The sequence below is a fragment of the Populus alba genome, chromosome 3 (assembly GCF_005239225.2).
Source record: "Populus alba chromosome 3, ASM523922v2, whole genome shotgun sequence".
Classification (NCBI taxonomy): Eukaryota; Viridiplantae; Streptophyta; class Magnoliopsida; order Malpighiales; family Salicaceae; genus Populus; species Populus alba.
The window spans coordinates 16,703,842-16,726,580 of NC_133286.1; the positions used below are offsets into that span (position 1 = coordinate 16,703,842).

Consider the following 22,739-nt stretch of genomic DNA (forward strand, 5'->3'; position numbering starts at 1 on the left):
GCTAAAGTTATTGGTATATAATTAATTAAAAAAAATTATTATAATTTTATGATTTTACTATACAAATACTGATTAATTTTTCGTTTAATATAAAAAAGAGTTTTTTTTTACAACCTTCGATACATGATACAATCTAGAACCGAGGAAAGACGTTCGCTACATTCTGCAACAAAAAAGATCCCTGTAACAGACAAATTTCCGACCACCACCACGTGGCTGATCACCACCTCTTCTTTCTCCTTCAAAATTATTTTTATAAACACGAATAACGTAACCCTCTATTAAATACTGCACTTCATTCTCCCTTGCTAACTTCCTCCCTTTATATAAGCATACAAATCCTCTCCCTCTCTCGTTTTTTCTTCCTTTTCGGGATATTACTGTTTTCATGGCGAAGAGTATTTTGGTTACCGGCGGTGCCGGTTACATAGGGAGCCATACGGTGCTGCAGCTTTTACTTGGCGGTTACAGCATCGTGGTTGTTGATAATCTCGACAACTCCTCTGATATTGCTCTTAAAAGAGTTAAAGAACTCGCCGGTGATTTCGGTAAAAACCTCGTCTTTCACCAGGTTCGTACCTTCTGTCACCCACTGCTCTTTTTTTTTATATATATATATTGTTGTTGTTGTTGCTGCTAAAGAATTGGTGGTTTAGATTGAGTATTAATTAGCTAATCACGCGTTTAATTATGATTATCTTTGGTGATTTTGAGTCAATTAGGTTTTGTATAGATTTGATAATAATTTTTGTGGGACATAACGGAAATGCAGACTGTGGCTCGGTGGGCCCACTTATACTTATAACTGGGCACTGTATATATATATATATATATATATATATGATTGTCGACGGAATGGTGTGATATTTGAATTTGTATATTAAATTTGCAGGTTGATCTCCGGGATAAGCCAGCACTGGAAAAAATTTTTGCCAGGACAAAGTATGATTAGCCTTTTTATTTAATTGTTTATATGAGATTTTGCAGCCGAGTATTATTTTATTGTGATCATGGATAGTGGAAATAAGTGTCATTTGATATTTTTGATTAATGTGTGCTGTTAGGTTATAATGTTTAACACTGTTATTAGTAGTTGCATTTCTAATTTTCGTTCTCTCAAATTTGGTTGACTGTTTATGCTGCAGATTTGATGCTGTCATTCACTTTGCTGGGCTGAAAGCGGTTGGTGAGAGTGTGCAGAAACCATTGCTTTACTTTAACAACAATCTCACTGGAACAATTACCCTGCTAGAAGTCATGGCTTCCCATGGATGCAAGCAGGTAATTTTCTTTAGGTTGATTTGTAGTTATAGGTGACATGTTATATAAAGGTCAAGGCATGCTTGAATAATCTTTGATTTTTTTTTCTATGTTTTCAGTTGGTGTTTTCATCTTCAGCTACTGTTTATGGTTGCCCAAAGGAGGTTCCATGTACAGAAGAGTTTCCTTTGTCTGCTGCCAGCCCATACGGAAGAACCAAGGTTTGCTTATAATGTTCATTAAATGCATCCAGAATACATATTTGGAGAGGGAATTGTATGGCTTTCAATCTCTTCGGCTCATACTGAGTTTGCTGCCTCGTGGTGTTTAACAAAAATTCAGCATGGATTCTTTATCTTTGAACGCAGTTGTCATCTGACAAGCTTCATCTTTCAGCTCTTCATTGAAGGGATCTGCTGTGATATCTACCGTTCAGACTCTGAATGGAAGATCATTTTGCTTAGATACTTCAATCCAGTTGGTGCACATCCAAGTGGTCATATTGGCGAGGATCCACGTGGAATTCCAAACAATCTCATGCCCTATGTGCAGCAAATTGCTGTTGGCAGGCGGCCTCATCTAACCGTATATGGAACTGATTATTCAACTAAAGATGGTACTGGGGTATGTTTACATTGTCAGCATTCTGCCTTTATTACATTTTTCACATATATGTGCGACTGTTTTGGTGTTTGAAGCACAAACACAATTCCTGTGATTAATTTACACATTCCAAATTCTAAATATTTCAACCTGTCAGGCAAGGTTGATTGTCAAGAAACCTTAAAACTGTGTGTCAATAATCAGGTTAAGGAGCATTAAAAAAATATTTGAAAATAGGACAGTCTTTTCATTAGTAAATCTGCATACTGGGCTGTGTTCATCTGAATGTTTTGTGTAACTAGGAACCTGGTAATGTAGCTGTTTTTCTCTCTGGCTTCCTCACAATCATATGGGTTTTGTAAACTGTGTTTTCCACTTTGCATGATGGACCCAGAGTTATTGGTTTGTGGAACCTGTTTTCTTTGGTTCAAGTCTATCAAAGGGTGGTTATGAACTTGATCCTCTTTTTGGTACTAGGCTTAGGTGTGCTTCTGCTGCTAACTCTTTCCTTATGTTCAGTCCTCTTGATGGCTTTTATGTCTTTCCAGGTACGTGATTACATTCATGTTATTGATTTAGCGGATGGGCACATTGCTGCATTGCATAAGCTCTCTGATGCTAATATAGGTATGAACTTATGCCATTTCCTTTATGGCAACCCAATTTTTTTCTCATATGCATTAACTTGCAAGCTCACAATTTGGTAGCTCTTGAAGTGTTGTCCATTCAAACTGATTGTTTTCATTGCTTGGAGTTCATCTCATTAAAATCTGATGAAATTGGACCCGATTGGTGCATCTCACAACAGGTTGTGAAGTGTACAACTTGGGAACAGGAAAAGGTACATCTGTTTTGGAGATGGTTGCGGCATTTGAAAAGGCATCTAGAAAGGTACTGAAATTTTTTGGTGTTGCTTGCATATCTTCTTAAAGTTTCTGTATTGCTTTTCACTATTGAGAAACTGTGATCCTGCCATGGAGTTGTTGCTTGTGTTGTTGCATTGAGAAATTTATTGAATAATATGCTTCTTGTAAAGTGAGAAGTAATATGGTGTTTTGTCTTGTGCCCATGACATAACCACTCACATCTAGTTTGCGGGGTGTGCCCATGTTTAGAGCTTTGTAAATAGCAGGGAAGAGTATGATGCTTCCAGGTTAGACTTCATGGATGATAGTAGAAGGAAAACATGAATCAGACAGGAGCCTAAGATGATATCCCTTTCAATTTTCCCATCCTTGTGTCAAATTAATCTTCAGTAGATATTGAATTTCACTCTGGATGGATGAAACTGGAAATAGCTCGAACCATGTTCTTCAAAAAAATTTGCCTGTACTAATTTCTCCTGATAGTTCTTTCTTCTTGTGCCAGAAAATTCCCCTTGTAATGGCTGCGCGGCGACCTGGTGATGCTGAAATTGTGTATGCAGCAACAGAGAAGGCAGAACGTGAATTGAATTGGAAGTAAGTGTGAAGATGCATACCATGTGGCAAAAAGTAATTGAGGGGATGAAATTCTGAAAAATTAAGAATGAGCCATATATCTGGATAATAAAAGCTGCTTTGGCATTGTTATCTGTAGTAGATCTTGTCAAATTTCCTATATTTTCCTCACAGCATGTGTAATCTTGCAGGGCAAAATATGGTATTGATGAGATGTGCAGGGATCAATGGAACTGGGCCGGCAAGAACCCTTATGGCTATGGATCTTCTGACAGCACTAACTAAAGTTCATATCCGTATCTATCACAGACTAAATACTGTCTCGTGTCCTGTAAAGGCTTCCAAAGCATTAGGTTTTCGAAGTTTCACTCGGAGTTTTTATTTGATAGACTTGCTGAATAAGCTGCCGTGCCATGCTGGGTTGCTTCTGTTTAAAAGGTTCAATTTGTTGTCCCTGTTGTGGAATAGGGACAATTTTTTTAAGTTTAACATATCGATATTCACTCTCTAACGAAGAACACTTTTCTGATCTGGTGTCCCTTGTTCTCTGTTTCATTTTCGTGTTTGTGGAGGCAACAATTTGTAGCCATACCATCGATAACATTAAATTTGCTTCAGGATGGTAAATCACAGAAAACCACCAAGTCTGGAACTTTTGTTCATGAAAACAACAGATGTCCTGCTGACCCAAGAGAGTTTGACTTTTGCTTGCGGGTTTGTAAGTCTTGGATTTATGCGGTTAATTATCATGACTGAAAGCTGCAAGGGGAAGGGTGATTGAATCTGCTACTCTTGTTCTGCACTTAAAATAATTATACAGAGAAATTATTAAATGCTCTCCTCCGTGTTTTAATTTTGGATATCTACCCCTAGTTTTTAATTTTATTTTTATGTGAGAGGAGGAGAAGCATTATGTCCAAAATATCATTAGATATTCTTGAGATGCAACACTTGGCAATCATCTGGCTTCATTTCCTCTTCTTTTTTTCTTTTTTTTTAAAAATAAAAATAAAAACTCGGACATATTTTTTTGTCGAGTGTTAATAAAAAGGTAAAACTACCAGATATTATCGTAATTTCTTAATACCATTTTATTTGGTCATGAATTTTTTTTTTAATATTAATTACTGATTTCATGTTTATTGAAAACGAAATACAAAACAATCAATTCTTTTATAACATCAAAGGACCCCAATAAATAATTTAGATTATACTATAAGAAATCTCAGCATCTCGAATCTCATAAACGTCATCGTTGAGGATCCAGAAGCTTTATTAGTGGTGTCCAAAAAAGAAAATAATTCTCTTCATTTAACAAAGGAGGTTCAAATCAAAGATAACGAGAAGAGCTCTTAGATATAATGGAAGACGATATTTTCTAACGAGTTTACAAGAGACAGTATGAAAAAAAAAAAAAAAAAAAAAATACTCATACAATATTGAAAGTACATGCTCAAGTCTAAACAAAAAGAAAGAGTCGAGTCTCCTATGAGTGGCTTGAAAATGATTTTACTTGGGTGTGTTTTGCGTTGCGGTTGAAACGCTGTTTTGTTTTGTTTTTTATTATTATTATTATTATTATTATTATTTTGTATTTAATTAATTTTAAAATATTTTTTGATATATTAAAGAATTTTTTTAATTTTTTTTAATATATTTATAAATAAAAAAACACTTTAAAATAAAATCATTGATGAAATATCAAAATGTTTTTGTATTATAAAAGTGTTTTTGAAAAAGAAATTTTTTTTTTATTTTAAATTAATTTTTATATATATGTTTTTAGTTTGATTTGCTGATAATTAATATTAAAAATAATTTTTAAAAATAAATAAAAAATATTATTTTAAATAAAAAATATTTTAAAAAATAAAAGATATGATAGTCTTCGTAACCTCGTGAATCCATCCCGAGCTAAACTTCAAAATAGTGAAACAATGAGTATGAACCGAGCTAGCCAGGAATGCTATTCATAAATCCAATTATTTTTTCCTTGATGCCCCAAAGATCAAACACACCTTGGAAAGGAGTGTAAAAAAAAGCAGTGAATATTGGTGCATCGAGAATCTCGCAAAATTGTTTTGTGCGGTAATCTAGTGGGAGTCCAATTCATGTCCTTCCATTTCAAAAGCCACCAAATAAAAACGCGCTTCTCCTTCTCTTGTCTGCTCACACTGATCGACCTGAATCTGACCCTCACCTCACCTGATCACCCTCTCCGATTCAGTCATGGAGAACTTAATTTCTTTAGTTAATAAAATTCAAAGAGCTTGTACTGCTCTTGGTGACCACGGTGAAGCTACTGCCCTGCCTACTCTTTGGGACTCCTTACCCTCCATCGCCGTAGTCGGTGGCCAGGTCATCCTCCTTATCTCTCTCTCTCTCTCTCTCTCTCTAGCAAACATGTGACCTAGATGTTTTTTGCCTTACAGTTTTTGTTTCTTTTTATAGAGTTCTGGGAAGTCATCGGTGCTGGAAAGTGTAGTAGGGAAAGATTTTTTGCCTCGTGGTTCCGGTAATTGACTTATAATTGTGTCTCTTGTTTTCATTGCCGAATTATTTAGGGTTTTTTCTGCAATTGGAATGAGAAAGTGATGTGATTGTTTGTGCCTGAAGGTATCGTTACACGGCGGCCACTTGTGTTGCAGCTTCATAAGATTGATGAAGGAAGTAGAGAATACGCTGAGTTCCTTCATCTCCCGAGGAAAAGATTTACTGATTTCGGTACATTTCTTTTATCTATCCCGTGTTGTTTATGTATAGATATAGGAAATCTTTGGTGATTAATATTATATTGTGTCCGTGGTTGTTGTCATTGCGTTGGTTGGATGGTGGTTGTTTGAATTGTGGTTGTTGATGGTGATTTGTGCGTGTAGCTGCGGTGAGGAGGGAGATTCAAGACGAGACTGATAGAGAGACTGGCCGAACAAAGCAAATTTCTAGTGTTCCAATTCATCTTAGTATTTACTCTCCTAATGGTAAGTCTAGTTTGAGTCTGAAACAGCCTTATCTAAAGTAGCTCATGCTTCTGGTTTGTATCTCACTTATGGAAACAAGTTCGTGTTTATGATTTTTTTTTTCCTATTTGTATTTAACCACATCTACATACATTTAATCCCCCCCCCCTCTTCTTTTTCATTACTTTTGAATTTGCATAACTCTTTTGGATTGTTGGATTTTGGCAGTTGTGAACTTGACATTGATCGATCTTCCTGGGCTTACTAAAGTAGCAGTCGGTGAGTTGCATTTGTGCTTCTACTCTTGGCTTCCCAGTTATCTGCATGCTTTCTTCTTCTTCACTATTCTTCAGGTTACTTAGAAGCTGAAGGAAAATGAATGGAATATGGATTTTAAACCTTTGACCCTAAATATTTTTGCTCATATCAACTCAACTTTCGTTTACACAACATTCTGGTTACTTTAAGAAATTCTGAGAATCAACTAGCATGAAGTTAAAAAAAATATATCTGCTATTTTCCACCCGCTCTACCTCATCATTATCAGGTTATATTGTAAACAGTTTATGAATATCCAATATGTATTTTCAAATGCAGAGGGTCAACCAGACAGTATTGTGCAAGATATTGAAAACATGGTTCGCTCTTATATCGAGAAGGTAATGCACATTTCATTCCTCTTAACTTCTTCTATCCTGTTGGAATACCTTTGTAAAGTGGATATCTTCACTCTTGTAGATAGTTTTTCATGAAAACATTTGGAAGCTTAGCAAGCAAATGATTCTTAGAAAATTTGCATAATCATGTTTTTTTATATTCTACCATTTTTCTTATGCCATAGTATTCTTTCATATTTTGATCTAATGAAACTTCACAAAGTCAAGCTATTTTGTTTGCTAAAATTTAATGCAGCCCAACTGTATAATTTTAGCCATTTCACCCGCCAATCAAGATCTTGCCACCTCTGATGCTATTAAAATCTCTCGTGAAGTGGATCCAACAGGTAATCTTGTGCAATATTTTTATTTAAAAATCAAAAAATCAAAATCTATGTTTATATCATTGATTTCACAAACATTCATTCATATAACTCTTTAGATGTTCTGGTTCTTACATTGGTCTGTTTTTCAGGAGAGAGGACCTTGGGAGTCTTGACAAAGATCGATCTTATGGATAAGGGCACTGATGCAGCTGATGTAAGTTGGATTAGTTTCTTGTTTTGATTGTATAGACATAATGATGCTCCTTATATGCATCTTGGTATGTTTTTAAGCCCTGTGGATGCTGAGAATTCATTAGTATCTGGCTAGAAAATGTTTGTAAGTACAATTTTACACGAGTAACAATAGATCTCATGTTCAAGAGCCTTAAATCATATGATGAACTCTTTCCTCTCTTCACCTCTTTGTCCTTATCTCCCAGGAATTATAATTCCTACTCGGTTTTAGTTGTGAAGTGCTTTATATGAAGACAGAAGCACTTCTCTCAGTGGATGACATACTATATATTTGGGTACTCTGATTTTGTATGCTTTTTGCTGGGTCGTGGCCTGGTAAATTTTGGAAATTCATGGTTGCTTTATACTTGGGGATTTATAAGGGGAATTACAGTTGAGGTTCTTTTTCGGAACTGTTTAGTTGGCAAGAAATTAAGATATATTATGCAAGTTTTCTAGGGCATCAAGTCAACATTTAACTATCAGATTTGAAGTTGAATTTTCATGTTTCATTAAGGGAAGTAAGTATAAGGTTTTGAATGCTGCAACTGATGGCAACTGCCAGCATGCTGTGAGCTTAACCCGGGTTCTGTAGCTGCAGTGCTTGGAGAATGAAGGAAGATGCTAGATATGCTTGTCTTCAAACCGTAACCAAATACTCTAATCTGTCATCGAAAATTTATGAAACTAGACTAAATATTAAAAGGATATAAATTAGCCCTGTCGTTTAAAAATAATCTCGGCACTTTTAGAAATCCTAAAAAGTAAAAAACCAATCTTGTCCTAAACTACCAGCTATAAAATTTGGAGCTTCTATTATGCAGGACATTGTGTAATCTACAGTGACCATAAAGCATTGTGGTCACTGTGGATTACACAATGTCCTGCATAATAGAAGCTCTAAAGTTCAAAATTGTCAAAATCCCTTATATGTGGCTGTGGTATCCACTAATTTCCTGCTTGATGTTGCTTTTACATGTTTTTGCAATTTGGTTGCATCCTTGTTTTCCTTTTAGAGATGTTACATGCCTTCAGCACTATCACAATCATGAGCTACTTTTTTGCCTTCTTAGATATTGGAAGGAAAATCTTATCGCCTAAAATTTCCATGGGTCGGTGTGGTGAATCGCTCAAAGCAGATATTAACAAGAATGTCGACATGATTGCTGCTCGGCATAGAGAGCGCGAGTATTTTGCCAGCACCCCTGAATACAAGCACCTTGCCCACAGAATGGGTTCAGAGCATCTAGCAAAGATGCTGTCAAAGGTGGGTGATAAGCTTTATGTCCCTTCTCTTTTACTTTAGATATGTCCAAGTCTCATACATTTCAAAAAGCTTTGTAGTGTTATTGTAATAACCTAAATATTAATGATTAATACTGCAGCATTTGGAAGTTGTAATCAAGTCCAAAATCCCAGGCATTCAGTCCCTTGTCAACAAAACAATTGCAGAACTTGAATCTGAATTGAGTCGTCTTGGAAAGCCTATTGCTGCAGATGCTGGAGTGAGTGTGTTATTTAACTGTACATATTTTAACCACCTATGGGTATTTTAAGCTCAAGAAGAGTTAATATCCCTCCCTCCCTCTTTCCCATCTGTGCATTTATGTGGATTACTAATTATTGTTGCTTGATGTGCAGGGAAAGATGTACTCAATCATGGAGATTTGCCGCCTTTTTGATCAAATATACAAAGAGCATCTTGATGGCGTGTATGTATCATCCTTTATTTTTTTTCTTGCCTCTGACCAGCTTGATTTTGTGCTACATTTAATATTCTGTACTTGTCTTTTCAAGAAATTTAATTTGAAAGGTTAAATTGTTGTTTGCAGCCTATCTGGTGGTGATAAAATTTACAATGTTTTCGATAACCAGCTTGATTTTGTGCTACATTTAATATTCTGTACTTGTCTTTTCAAGAAATTTAATTTGAAAGGTTAAATTGTTGTTTGCAGCCGATCTGGTGGTGATAAAATTTACAATGTTTTCGATAACCAGCTTCCTGCTGCTCTGAAAAGGCTGCAGTTTGACAAGCAACTTTCAATGGAAAACATTCGGAAATTGATCACTGAAGCTGATGGGTATCAACCTCACTTGATAGCTCCTGAACAAGGATATCGTCGTCTCATTGAATCTTCCGTAGTTTCTATCCGAGGTCCTGCTGAGGCAGCTGTTGATGCGGTATGCATGATATTCCAAAAATTATTGAACATTCCCTCAGCATGATTGAAGTTACATTTCTTACTTCTGCTGCATTCTATTTCATCTGTGCTTTGGTTGAATTGATGTTGCACAGTCAACTTAGCTGCCATATGTTTCCCCAAAACTCAACAGTTCATGATTTCGCATGAGACCGTAGTGGAAGAAACAGTTTGAAGTTCCTCTAGGCTTCATACTCAATTGTAATCATGGATATTGCCAGCTCAAATGATCTAAATATCTGTTTCAGAATGTGGTTCTTTAAGTAGATTTTTTCTGGCCCTAGGAATTGGTTCACATATGAAATTGGGATTCCAATATTCAGAAAACACTTCTCTCCGTAATAAACTGGTTGCCTAGTCCATATGTTTACTATATCAGCCTCCTGGATTCCCTCTTCTTACCAGGCTGGGATGCAAAAAGTAAGGAGAGGGAGGGGGAACATAGTTGAGAGGGAGCCAAGCTGCATGTGGCTTCCACCTAGGGCAGGTCCTCTCTTCTCAGAGAGAGGATGGGAAGAGGGTCCCACATGATTTTTGGAGGGAAAAATTATAGATGGAGAAAGTTAGTTCTCTCTGCAGGAGACATTGCTTTTCCTTTTTCTTTTTTTCTCTTCTATGTGCAGTTTCGGAATCTCGATGCACTGCATGGTTCTCAGTTAGCTGATACATTTTTGTTTATAATCCAGGTTCATGCCCTTCTAAAGGAGCTGGTTCACAAGGCTATCAGTGAGACTATAGTAAGTTCCTATCATTTCCAAGTCTAATTGCTTCTATTATGCCCTTGTTTTTGGTGCACCTTGTTAGCAAGGTTTAAGAGGTTCTTAATTTGTTATATTTATGTGAAGAGGGGGAATATATTCCCTGAATTGGTTGTGGTATGGTTCTACGCATGGTTAAGTACAATGACAGTTTTCCCTTCTCTTTTAAATGCTTTTGTCATGTAAGGAGCCAAATACATGGTGGCATACTAGAAGTTGAATTACCTTTTGGTATCAGTATTAAGCATTATGTAGTCAGTGAAATAAGGCATTACATTTTAGGAAAATGGAAAAGAATGCAGCTTTGAACTCAGTCTGGTCATGTGTGAGAATTTTGCACCTGCTAGTATTTTAAAAGGTGAGAGAAAGGGAAGGAAAGGAGAGAAGACTTGAGGGCCTGACATGGTGCTTTACAAGCAATGAACAAAATATTGACCAACACCTTGGAACGCATTGATGAAAGTTCCTGCTTCTCTCAGCTTGCAACACCTAATAGAGGTCGAGCAAAAGTCGACCTTTTCTGTTATTTTAAAACATCTACTATTTATCATGGATGTGTTCTGATAATGTGATCTGAAGGCTTTTTTTGAGAATCAGTCTCATTTGTTGTAGGCATTTGATTCAAGCCATTCAAAAAATTTAAATATTATGTTGCGTGAAGAAGATTGAGTCAAACTCAGTCATCTTCCTTTAGTTTTATCCATTTTCTGGAGTATTTTGATTACATTGGACCTGTTTTTTCATCATACTTCATTTGTCCTCTTCAGTTAATTTTTAACCTGTTGGATAATACCACTTTTGATGTTTCTCAGGAATTGAAGCAGTATCCTGCTCTTAGAGTAGAGGTCAGTGATGCTGCTATTGAGTCACTTGAGAGAATGAAGCAAGCAAGCAAGAAAGCAACACTTCAGCTAGTCGATATGGAGTGTAGCTACCTGACAGTGGACTTTTTTCGGAAACTTCCTCAGGATGTTGACAAAGGTGGAAACCCTACACATTCCATATTTGATAGATATAATGATTCATATCTTAGGCGAATTGGTAAGTTCAATGAAATCAACTACTTTCTTATATTGATGATATGTACATCCTCAGCTATTTAGCTATTTTCATGTTATATTTTTTTTAAAAATGTGGGTTATGGTATCAATTCTGCATGATTCACTACTGATCTTAGGATTTCTCCTGGCAATATGTGAACAGGATCTACTGTTTTGTCTTATGTCAATATGGTCTGTGCTAGTCTACGTAACTCTATTCCAAAGTCCATTGTTTATTGCCAAGTGCGTGAGGCGAAACGAAGTCTGCTTGACCATTTCTTCACCGAGTTGGGTAAACTGGAGGTCAGAATGAAAATCATTATTTAACTGTTATCTATATGCATTCCTGGTCAAATTTGATGCCAAAGTCGATTTTAGATGATTCCATGATGAATGGAATTGACTATGGAATTAACCCTTGCAGCAAAAGCAATTGTCATCATTATTGAACGAGGATCCAGCAGTCATGGAGCGCCGTGCTGCCCTTGCAAAGAGACTTGAGTTATATAGGAGTGCACAAGCAGAAATTGATGCAGTTGCTTGGTCTAAGTAGATATGCAGCATTTGAATCGTCCATCTCCTGTGCGTGAATTTGGCTTTAATTGTAGCTGTGTTATTCTTTCATTTATGGCATGGGTAGCAGAAAAAAGGGGAGCAATATTTTTGTTCGATTCCACACGCTATAAAAGTATATAACAAAATGACCACTGTAGTCGTATATCATAGGTGACAATTTGTTGCTTCTGCCTTCAGCGTTTATATGAATATAGTATGTGCTAGTTTCCATTTTTGTGCCAAGCTAACCTAAAAATGTTCAATCTATTAAGAATTATTAGACATTGTTAGTAAGTCTCAAGTCTAATGGACTAACCCTGAAATATCTTGATGTAATTGACTTTTTGTTTAACCCTATAAAATTATTATAGGAGTTATTTTAATGTAATTTAATTAATTAAAAAAATACAAAACAGGCCAGGAAACATTTAAGAATGTAACACAGTTGCACTTGTTACAATTGTTATTTATAACTAGCGTGTTGCAGTCTATTTTCACAATTATCAACATTTTGTCAGTTTGAGTGAATCTGACAATGACATGGCAAAACAAGATGAGTTTCGATATATGCCTTACTTTTTTAATTTTGAGATGTCTCATTAATTAAATTTTTGATGATATCTTCCATGCAAATACTATCTATATCTGAATGCTTGTAAACAGTTGATTGTATTGCGATGAATTTCTGATAGATCAACACTGAATTACATTAATACATTTAAACTTGTTTTTGAATTTTTACCCACCTCTAATTCATCAACTTATAAACCTAAATCACTAAGACTATTAATCCAATTATTACATCTATATTGGTCATGCCCACTTATAATATCAAATTCAGGAGCGATAGGTGTCATGTATTAATTTATAGGCTCAACATTCTCATCTTCCATTAATTACCCATTTTCCTCCTTTTTCTTAACTCTATCAATGTGACAATCTTCTTCATTATTTGGTTTAGATTTTATATGGCAATTTGAAATAGAATACCCTAATTGAAGTTTCATATTAACAATTTCTTATATTGATGTTTGTTTCTTTTCATTACCACCTTAACCTAGATGGATCAACTATTTGTGATACATATGTGGTCCTCCAATTGTTACTTGGAACTCGGGCCAACTCCACACTAAAAGAGTTTTCATCTAAGTCTATTATTGAAGTAGAACTCTAACATATTAATCTCATTAATGCGCGCAAACTTAAGCAATTAAATTCACAATTTTGTTATTACAAATAGAATGTACCGATATAATGAGCTTAACTAACCTTAATTTACAACATTCTTAAAATAATTTCAATTTCTATTTAAAGCATATTTTAGCTAAGTCGATCACATAATATTCTATATAATTCGTTAAGAGACATTTAATATCGCATTTGGGAGCTCGTGACTTTCTTTATTATACGTGATACCATTATCAGTATTGACAATGATACCACCCCACAAGCATAGTATTTCAATATTGTTAGATATTGTGTCAAACAATACAACAAAACACAAGTCTAATTTATTAATATCGTGGATTAATCAAGGTATATAGTTTATCAACAAAACGATAACAGTAACATAATCAGTGAAAATCAAAATTCATAAATTTTTGCCATTATAATAAAGTTAACAACCTAATTCATTATTTGCGATAGCTAATTTACATACATATTTTATATTTAATTTGGAAAAAATTCTTAATTTAACCTAAAAGTTTAATCTAATTCTAATCTTAAATTAAAAGCAACAACAACCTAAAATTATTTATTATCTTAAAAGAATAACATAATTAACAACTCAAATCAATGTTTTTTTTTATTTAATTAACCTAATCTAAACTTTTTTTCTCTAAAAATCTCTAATTCTAAATCCTAACATCTTTAAAATCAGCAATTAATATAAATTAACATTAATTATATCAAATTAATAGAGAAAAAGTTGAATATACCTCTAATTGTTGTGCGGGCGGTGCCGGCTGAAACTTTGATGAATGACCCGCAGATAGAGAGCGAGGGAGAAATTGAAGTAGTGGTGGAAAGAGAGGGGGTGATCTTGCGGTGGATTTGAGTGTGTTTCGTAGTGAGAAGAAAGAAAGAGTTGTTGCAGGCAAAGGGAGTGGAGGAGAGTGTGACGGCAGGGAGAAAAGAAATAATGGGAGACCAAAAAACTCTCTGTGGTGCCATGCTACCTTTAATTGAAACAACGTCGTTTAGAATCCCTTTCTTAACCCTTAAAAACTCACACAACTCGTCATCATTATTCAATAAACAGGAGGCTGTGCTCTGTTGTGCCAACAACCACTATTAAGACACACCATCTCCCACCTTAAAAACTTTAAAAGAAAGAAAAGTAAACGTATCATCAGATCTGCTCTTCATTTGAATTAATCCAGGTATTGCATCTCTCTCTTATAGCATCTCTTAATTCACATTTTGATTTTTTACGAAGATTGAAGATGGAAATCTTTGGGTGCCCATCATAATTCCTTAGAACGTTAGCATCTTCTTCGTTCTTATTTTGCTATGTTAGAAATCATGTGATGATGGGTTGTTAGAAATGCTATTTATATTGTAAAATGCTTTGTTGAAGTTTTCTCTGAAAGAAATTACTTTGGCAGGGACTGTCGTGGGTACAGGGGATGTTATATAGTTTTTTTTTTTTTTTTGGTTTCTGTATTTTTTTTTTTTTTAAGTTTGCTTCTTTTTTTTTTAATGAAAAGCATTTTGTTCTGTACTTTGGTTCAGAGGGGGATTCTAAGTTTAATTCCAGTTGTTCTTTTTTGATGAATCTGGCTCAAGGGTCATTGTCAAAGTTGTGCTTGTTTGCTGGTGGAGATGAAGATTGTGAGCCTAACTTATGTTTTTTAAAAGATTTTTAATGGAAGAAAATTTGTGAACTTGTAAATTATGAATTCTTTTTTGATGGGAGGTATTTGTGTTTTGTGGGAACTGCAAAAGTATTATGAAGGGGTAAACTTTCGTATGGGAGGGTTTATGTATCTTTCAAATGGATTTATTACTTTGTATAAGTTTAACTTATTGGAGAATGTTCTTCTTGGATATCTTTTTTGAACAGCTTCATCTACTTTGAATATTGCATGTTCAACACTTAGTTTCTTCCAGTAAAAACTTGCCGTCAGGTTAACTTATTTGTTATTTTTCTTGTGAAAGAACCCGACGGCATGTGATCTATGTATCCGGTAAGCACTCACTGTTTTTTATCTGAGCAATGCAGTGGCTTCTTGGTGGATATCAAGAACCAGCAGCAGCAGCAACATCTACATTTGGTATTATGGCCTCTGAGAGGGAAGAGTTTAGCCTCTCAGGACCCTTACATCTAACTGTTGTTGACTGGTAAGCTCTTTGATGCTCTGGTATAATTCTCCTGCTGTATTTACCAACTCATGTGCATAAACAACATCACATAATTTAGGGGCCAGTACTATTTTTTGAATGTGATGCAGCGGCCATATTCTACTTGTACTTTGTGATGGTCTGCTATTTTGATTAATCTTTGCTGATGAAATAGCTGTAATGCTAAGTGACATAGTGATTAGGTAAAATAGCATATTTATAGTACCAAGATCATGTGGGAAACAATGTTATTTGTGATCTTGTGCAGGAAAAATGCACATCATCGAAGATCTGTTGCTGCCAGTTTGGTTCAGGGTGTCCGCATTTTAGAGCGGGACCGCCAGGTAAAACGTCAAGGTTCCCAAGCTCTTGCTCCTCCATGGTGGGAGTTTTTTGACTTCCAGTTGATTCGTCAACTTGTGGATGATGTGGATTCCTCCATTTTTGGTGCCATTTATGAATTCAAGCCTCCAGAATCTCATTATCACAATTCAGTAGATGAAAGCCCTCGTTATGTAATTGCCTTCCGTGGCACCATAACCAAGCCAGGGTCTGTGTCACGGGACCTTGAGTTGGATGTCTGCATTATCAGAAACGGACTCCATGAGACATCTCGGTTTGAGACTGCTATCCAGGCAGTCCGAAATGTGGTTGCTACAGTAGGCAAATCAAATGTCTGGTTAGCAGGCCATTCCCTGGGAGCAGCAATGGCATTGCTTGCTGGAAAGACCATGGCCAAGACAGGCATCTTTCTTCAAGCATTTCTCTTTAATTCACCATTCATCTCTGCCCCAATTGAAAGGATAAAAAATAAGCGAGTGAAACATGGACTCCGGATTGCAAGCAGTGTGATAACAGCAGGACTTGCTCTTGCTACAAAGAAGAGCTATCAGAATAGTCGATCTGTTGACCCATTTGCTACTCTTTCTGCTTGGGTCCCTCTTCTATTTGTCAATCCAGGTGATCACTTTTGCTCAGAATATATTGGGTATTTTGAGCACAGGAAGAAGATGGATGATATTGGAATTGGAGCTATTGGGAGATTAGCAACCCAGAATTCACTCGGCGGTCTTCTCATGAGTGCAACGGGTAGGGAGTCAGAGCCACTCCATCTCATCCCTTCAGCAAATCTAATCGTAAATTTAACTCCTTGTCAGGACTTTAGAGAAGCCCATGGAATTCACCAGTGGTGGAGACCTGATTTGCACATAAAATCCAAGCTCTACAACTACAAATAGTTTGGTTGAATCTGTGTATAGACGGTGTCTCTTATCTTGTATTTGTTCGTGTTATTGGAGGAAGGATTATTAAAAATCGGTTCATCGCCTTAACTATTTCAAGCTGATTTTTATTGCTGAATTATTTTGTCATACTGTATCCCATGATCTTGTTTGAAGTTGCGCATCTTACTGTAGAGGTAACCACTAACCTCGTCTTAAGGCTAGGGTTTCAGAAACCAGCCGTTTGACAGTCACTTCCTAATGCTCAACAACTAGGGTTGGAACTTCCAGCAGTCATGAATTCGTATAGAGGTTTGCAAGCAAGGCTGCTTGAAAATTTATAGCTGGAAGGCCATTTTAAGCATGCATAATATCTTGTAAACATTTCCGGTTTTAAAAATATAACCCAGCAGATCTGTTCACATTTTAGATCACCACACCGAGCGATCTTTAGTTCTTCACCAAATGTTACGATAAATGAATTAGAAGTTATGGTGATTGTTTGGAAGAAGGTACTTTTTTATTTTGAATACTTTTAAAAAATACTTTATTATTTAAAAAATATATTAAAATAAGGTGATGATATAGGGAATATGGAGCCTGCTGCCTCCACAACAGTACAAGTCAAAAAAGCAAGGGCTCCAATCCCAAGAAAGTGGAGCATGCAGGACAAGATCTGCAGTCGCCAACCCCACAATCCTCTTACTGCACTCACTTTGGTAACTCTGTAAATCTTTAGCAAATATTACCATTTACCACCTCTGCTGCATGTAATAACCAGTTCCTGTACTAAGATTCTTTTAAACCAAAAATCACAGGCCACCACCAATTCAGTCCCCGCCTGGTTAAATCAGCCCACTCTCCAAGACTCCAACGTGACAAAATGACATTGTCAAGTGTCGACCTTTTCATGTTACTCCTCCATTCCCATTTACCGATTTACGATTTCTTTTTCTTCTTTTTTTAATTTAGCACGATAATTTACAACTTTTGACAGAATTCTATCATTTAAAATTTTTCTTCGTAAAATAACATATTTTTATATTGTAACTCTTTTAAAATATAATATTTACTAAATATTGATATTTTCAAATACAATAATATAATTGACACCCTTAAAAAAATAATAATTAAATATGTACAATAACTTAGTATGTGGTGCTTAAAAAGTACGATATGTAAAATCTAAACCCTTTTCCAGATTAAAGGTAAGATAAACATAACTTTATCTCTCTAAAAACCAATATCAATAACCTACCTCTCTCTACAAAACTCATCAATCACTTTTTTCTCTCTCAAAACATAAAAAAAAAAATATATATACTCTTCTTAATCTACAAGTATTATAGGATGTTTTCCTCTTTAAAATTCATCGTTGCTGCCTCTATCATCACCGCCCTAGCTTTTTTTGTAGTTTTGCATGCAAGATAAACATACTATATTAGTATAACATACAATGACAAAAATAGTTTATTGTTTGATGATAATCTTGGCATATCATATGTGGAAATTAAAGAATCTACTTGTCATGGATTTTGATGAAATTATAATGATATCAACGTTGAAATAACTTGGAGGTATCAAATTGATAAACATCAGTATTATCTTATATTGATTGTATGTGATAATAATTTTAAGACAATGATTAATTTTTTTATTTAAAATAGATTGAATATAATAGTATCGTATATAAGTAGTCAATCAAATTTTTTGTATATCACAACTTTTGCTTGTCCTTCAAAGTTAGTTAATAGAGAAAAAAACAATTTATTGTTGGATGATTTACTAATAAGGATGGATGATACTATTTTTTATGATTCATTTATTGATTAATATAGATTTGACTATTTAAATTGAGTGATGATGAAAATAATAAGATGTGAAACTTGAATGTTACAATAAATATTGATGATAATGTTGATTATGAAATAATCCCTCATGTTCATAAATTTAAAGATATTTTTTATATTTATTTTTGTTATTTCTTATAATTAGATATTTAGTCATAGATGTTACACTTTTTTATTTGAAACATGGACAAATATTTAGCAGTAAAAATAAATTAGTTAATACAATTGAACAGTGGTAAATTGTATATTCTCAAACAATCAAATTTGATATTAAAGTATAATGTATGCAATCATCTACATATAAATAGTATTTGCAAGGAAAATATAATAAAAAATTATTTTCACCCAAGATAATAAATTTAAAAAAGTCACAGTGCCTCGATTTTTGTTTTGAAAAACTACTGTCAGCTCAATGCAACATTAAAAAACATGCCTTTTCACTAAAGTTTTTTTTTTTAGTTTTTGTTGCTGCGTTAATTGTCATTTTTTAAAATCTATAAGCCAAGTGTCCAATTTGTCCCGGATTTACTAACCCAAATTTTAGAAGGAAAAAAATTACTTCCTCCTTTTTCATTGATAAACAGAAAATACGGAGCATTCTGCGGGTCTTTCCAGCTCATTTCTCACTAACCCACTGACCTTTAACAGTTACACTTTAGTCCATGATTGGACCAAACTCAAGTTTCATTCTAACCTCAACTGCCCCGTGTTCTTACAATAATCATGGTATCATCCTTTACCTAGAGCACAATTAATCCCGGAAGAAAAAAAAAAAAAGCAAAGAGAAAGCAAAGGAGTTTTTTTAAAAAAAATAAAAAAACTTCTCTTTTTAGACCAAACTCATCATAATTAACAGCTTTCCTCCTGCTTCAAGATCTTTTACTAAAACTGTAAATTAAGAAAAGGGGAAGCTCCAAAAACTCAAAATTTTCAAAATGGAGATCAAAGAGTGATCATAAATAAATCACTGGCGAAAAAAATCAGATTTTTACACTTCCCTTCAACATATCAGTCCTCATAATACAAATTTAAACACCCAAAATACTACAATTAAAAAAGAAAAGCTACACTTTAAAATCTAAATATAAAAATACCAAAAAAGAATTAACATTGATACTAGCAATGAAACCCTAAAACAGATCCATCACTCACAGCGATGACAACCCTGCATCCAACTTTAGTCTCCAAATGATGGGTAAAAAAATGCAAGACGCGAACCCGACCCGCCATGTGAATTCTGGACTCTATCTCCATCGTAGGCCCGACCCGATACCCATTATTAAAACCGGATTGTCCACCACCGCCAAACCCACCGTCATTGAACGCAGGTCCCACATTGACCGCTGCATCCGGCGAAGCCGATAAAGGGAAAGACTCAACAGAAAAGGTAGCGGCCATGTACTGGGTTCGACCCGCATCAATTTTACCAGCAGGTATGAACATGAACCCGATTTGAGAACCCGAGTAAAGAAGCTGAAGGGTACTATCAAAGTGAGAAAAAACAGCTCTATTTGGGTTCTTGACGGAGACATATTGAGAGAAAGTGAAGTTAACAGTGTTGTTAGAGACAGAAAACGATGGGAGTTGAACAGAGTTAACAGAGATTTTAGGATCTTTAGGCTTGAAAACAGTGAAGAAGACAATAAGGATTATGATAACAAGGAAGATTAAGAAGATCGTAGCCACTATGCACGAAGCAAGATTTGTGCGCCCGGAAGGTGGTCTGTGTGGTTTGCTCATTTTCTCGACGGATTGATGAGTTAAAAAGAGGGGATCAGGCGGGTGGAAAGAAGGGAAAGAGGGAATCTTGGGAGTGAGAGAAGATGGGAAACTTGATAGGTGTTTTGGTGATGTATGTATGTATGTGCTCCTGGGAAAGTGAAAGTGATAGGACTGGAGTGGAAGTAGCGAAAAAATAAATAGTGTGAAAGCCAGACTTTTGGTTTTTGTTTTCTTTATATTTCACTTGAGGGAGAAGGTTTTGATCGTGGCTGAAGATCCAAAGAGACGGTAAAGGTAAATCTTGCCTTGGTTCCGTGGTGGGACCTCTTTTCTCAAAATAAATAAACAAAACACTTGAACTGCCATGCCATGGTTACTTTCCGCCTGGCATTTATCTGGGAATGCTCTCGAATACTGGTAGATGTTATCTTCTTTTGGCGGGAAAATCAAGCAGGAACGAATCAGTCTCCATCACTGTACAGCGCAGTGAATAATTCACGTGTAACTTTCTGGAATTAATTGGCAATTGATGCTGTGGCTATCATATGCCACCATCATCATGACGATGATAAGTGTTGTTATTATAAATAAATAAAAACTCTACGAGGGATCATTGTTTTAATATATAGCATGTAAGGTAATTCACCACAAAATATAATGCGGCGAGTTATTTTTTTATATAAAAAATATATAAAAAAATTAAAATTTAAAAGTGTTAAGTCTTTTTGCAAAGCTATACTCAAAAATTTTGGATTTGGTTGTAATAACTAACCTAAGAGTAATATTTATAATATTAATAATAACATTAAACTTGCATGACCCAAGTTTTTAAGTGAGTTTGACTACAACACTGGATCCAAGAGCATTGGATGTGGGTCTGGCTATAAAGCCTTGTTATAAAAGTATGATAATTAAATAGATTAATAAAAAAAAACAAAGAAAAAAAAACCAACATGAAGAAAAAAACTAATGAAGAAAAAGAAAAAAAATCCGAATTAATTGGGTTAACCCTTCAAACCAGTTTAACCCGTCAAACCTTGGATTCGTGTCATGAAAGTTTGATAACTAAATAGAAAAAAAAAATTGACGGGTTTACCTATAATTAACTAGGTTAACCCATCAAACCAAGTTAACCCGTCAAGCCCAGGATACGTGTCATGAAAATCTGATAATTAAATAGAAAGAAATTTAACATTAACAAACTAAACTAAAAGAAAAAAATTAATTAAAAAAATTCGGGTTAACTCGTCAAATCAGGTTAACCCATCAAACTCGAGATCCATATCATGAAAGTTTAATGACTAAAAAAAAAAATAACATTAACAAACTAAATTAAACAAAAAAAATTATTAAAAAAACAAACAAAAAATAAAAACAAAAAAAAAGACAGTTCTATAATAATAATAAGAATAATATAAAAGAAGAAGAAGACATTTTTATAATATAAATATAATATAAAAAAAACCCATAAAAGCATAAAATAAATAAAATAAATAAAACAGTTAAGAGTTTCACTGTACACACAGCGAAACACTGTTATATAAAAGACATGGGGAAAGCTATAGTACTTTCCTCACGCTTGTTACTAATGAAGAAAAAAAAAATCTGAATCAACTAAGTTAATCATCAAATCAGGTTAACCTGTTAAACCTGAAATTTACGTCATGAAAGTTTGATAATTAAATAGAAAAAAAAAAATCGACGGGTTAAATGAAAAAAAAAATTAACAAACTAAACTAAATGAAAAAAATTGATTAAAAAGAAAAAAATAATTCTGGATTAACCCGTCAAATCCGAGATCCGTATCATGAAAGTTTAATAACTAAATAATTTTTTTTTCACATCAACAAACTAAATTAAACAAAAAAAATTCATTAAAAGAAAAACAAAACATAAAGAAAAAAGCAAAAAAAAAACCCATAAAAACATATAAAAAAAAAATAAAAACAAAAAAAAAAAACAAAAAAAAGGTTAATAGTTTCACTTAAATATTACAATCTTCACTGGAAAACACTAGATAGTTATGAGGGGAACGGATAAAAAGAAAAACAAAAGGTTGTGTGGGGAAAGCTACAGTGCTTTCCCCGAGTATTCTATAATTTTATCATTTTTTATATAATTTTTTTTGTCTTGCTAGCTGATTAGAAAGGTATTTTCTATGAGATATAAAGATTGTTTGTAAATTGATTTGGTATAATTTAGTAATTTATATTTTTTTTTTACGTAGATACCATTAGAAAGAAGAAGAAGAAAAAAAAAGGCAGAGAGGGGTTTTTGCACATTTCTTTTTTACAAATAGTACAATTAATTCATTGTTATTAAAAAAGTCAAAGAAATTAAAGAATGGGTTAAAGGACTTTTTAGTATTTTCCTTGTTGTATTTTTGTTATGCTCTATTTGGATTTGGATCAGAGAAAAATTAATATTTTCAGAAATAAAAATAAATTAATAAAAAATATTGACACATGTTCACATGCTAATAAGTGGATGTCACCTATGTTTTTTGAACATGTGGTGACCAAAGTTTCCCAACCACCATGTTGTCGAGAACGTCCAATGAAGATGAAGCTATT

General features: G+C 34.4%; 4 protein-coding genes across 5 annotated transcripts; 3 read left to right on the top strand and 1 right to left on the bottom strand.

Moving 5' to 3' along the window:
• Positions 1 to 110: 110 nt before the first annotated feature.
• On the top strand, positions 111 to 3,829 carry LOC118034171 (UDP-glucose 4-epimerase 5). The gene is made up of 9 exons (XM_035039398.1): positions 111 to 571; positions 893 to 942; positions 1,146 to 1,281; positions 1,380 to 1,481; positions 1,657 to 1,884; positions 2,412 to 2,490; positions 2,672 to 2,754; positions 3,232 to 3,323; positions 3,494 to 3,829. The coding sequence occupies exons 1-9, from the start codon at positions 389 to 391 to the stop codon at positions 3,585 to 3,587; spliced, it is 1,047 nt and encodes a 348-aa protein (XP_034895289.1). The 5' UTR covers positions 111 to 388; the 3' UTR covers positions 3,588 to 3,829.
• A 1,380-nt stretch (positions 3,830 to 5,209) lies between these two features.
• Positions 5,210 to 12,257, top strand: LOC118034176 (dynamin-related protein 5A-like). The gene is given in 17 exon segments (XM_035039406.2): positions 5,210 to 5,660; positions 5,754 to 5,817; positions 5,919 to 6,026; positions 6,179 to 6,280; positions 6,488 to 6,538; positions 6,857 to 6,918; positions 7,172 to 7,262; positions 7,391 to 7,455; positions 8,549 to 8,606; positions 8,609 to 8,742; positions 8,861 to 8,980; positions 9,117 to 9,187; positions 9,431 to 9,656; positions 10,363 to 10,413; positions 11,247 to 11,475; positions 11,638 to 11,777; positions 11,899 to 12,257. Coding segments are annotated over 17 exon segments (1,830 nt in total). The 5' UTR covers positions 5,210 to 5,531; the 3' UTR covers positions 12,028 to 12,257.
• Positions 12,258 to 13,838: 1,581 nt separating this feature from the next.
• Positions 13,839 to 16,733, top strand: LOC118034183 (GDSL esterase/lipase At4g10955). 2 transcript variants are annotated; one of them, XM_073407950.1, is made up of 4 exons: positions 13,839 to 14,413; positions 15,097 to 15,160; positions 15,256 to 15,374; positions 15,643 to 16,733. In XM_073407950.1, exons 3-4 carry the CDS (start codon positions 15,313 to 15,315, stop codon positions 16,610 to 16,612), a joined length of 1,032 nt encoding a protein of 343 aa, XP_073264051.1. In that variant the 5' UTR covers positions 13,839 to 14,413; positions 15,097 to 15,160; positions 15,256 to 15,312; the 3' UTR covers positions 16,613 to 16,733. The 2 variants fall into 2 exon arrangements, with proteins under 2 accessions (XP_073264051.1, XP_034895304.1); XM_035039413.2 differs by lacking the exon at positions 15,097 to 15,160 and having other exon boundaries at positions 13,840 to 14,413.
• A 2,667-nt stretch (positions 16,734 to 19,400) lies between these two features.
• LOC118034194 (uncharacterized) lies at positions 19,401 to 20,355 on the bottom strand. The gene has a single exon (XM_035039424.2). It carries the CDS (start codon positions 20,182 to 20,184, stop codon positions 19,561 to 19,563), a length of 624 nt encoding a protein of 207 aa, XP_034895315.1. The 5' UTR covers positions 20,185 to 20,355; the 3' UTR covers positions 19,401 to 19,560.
• Between the last annotated feature and the right edge of the window lie 2,384 nt (positions 20,356 to 22,739).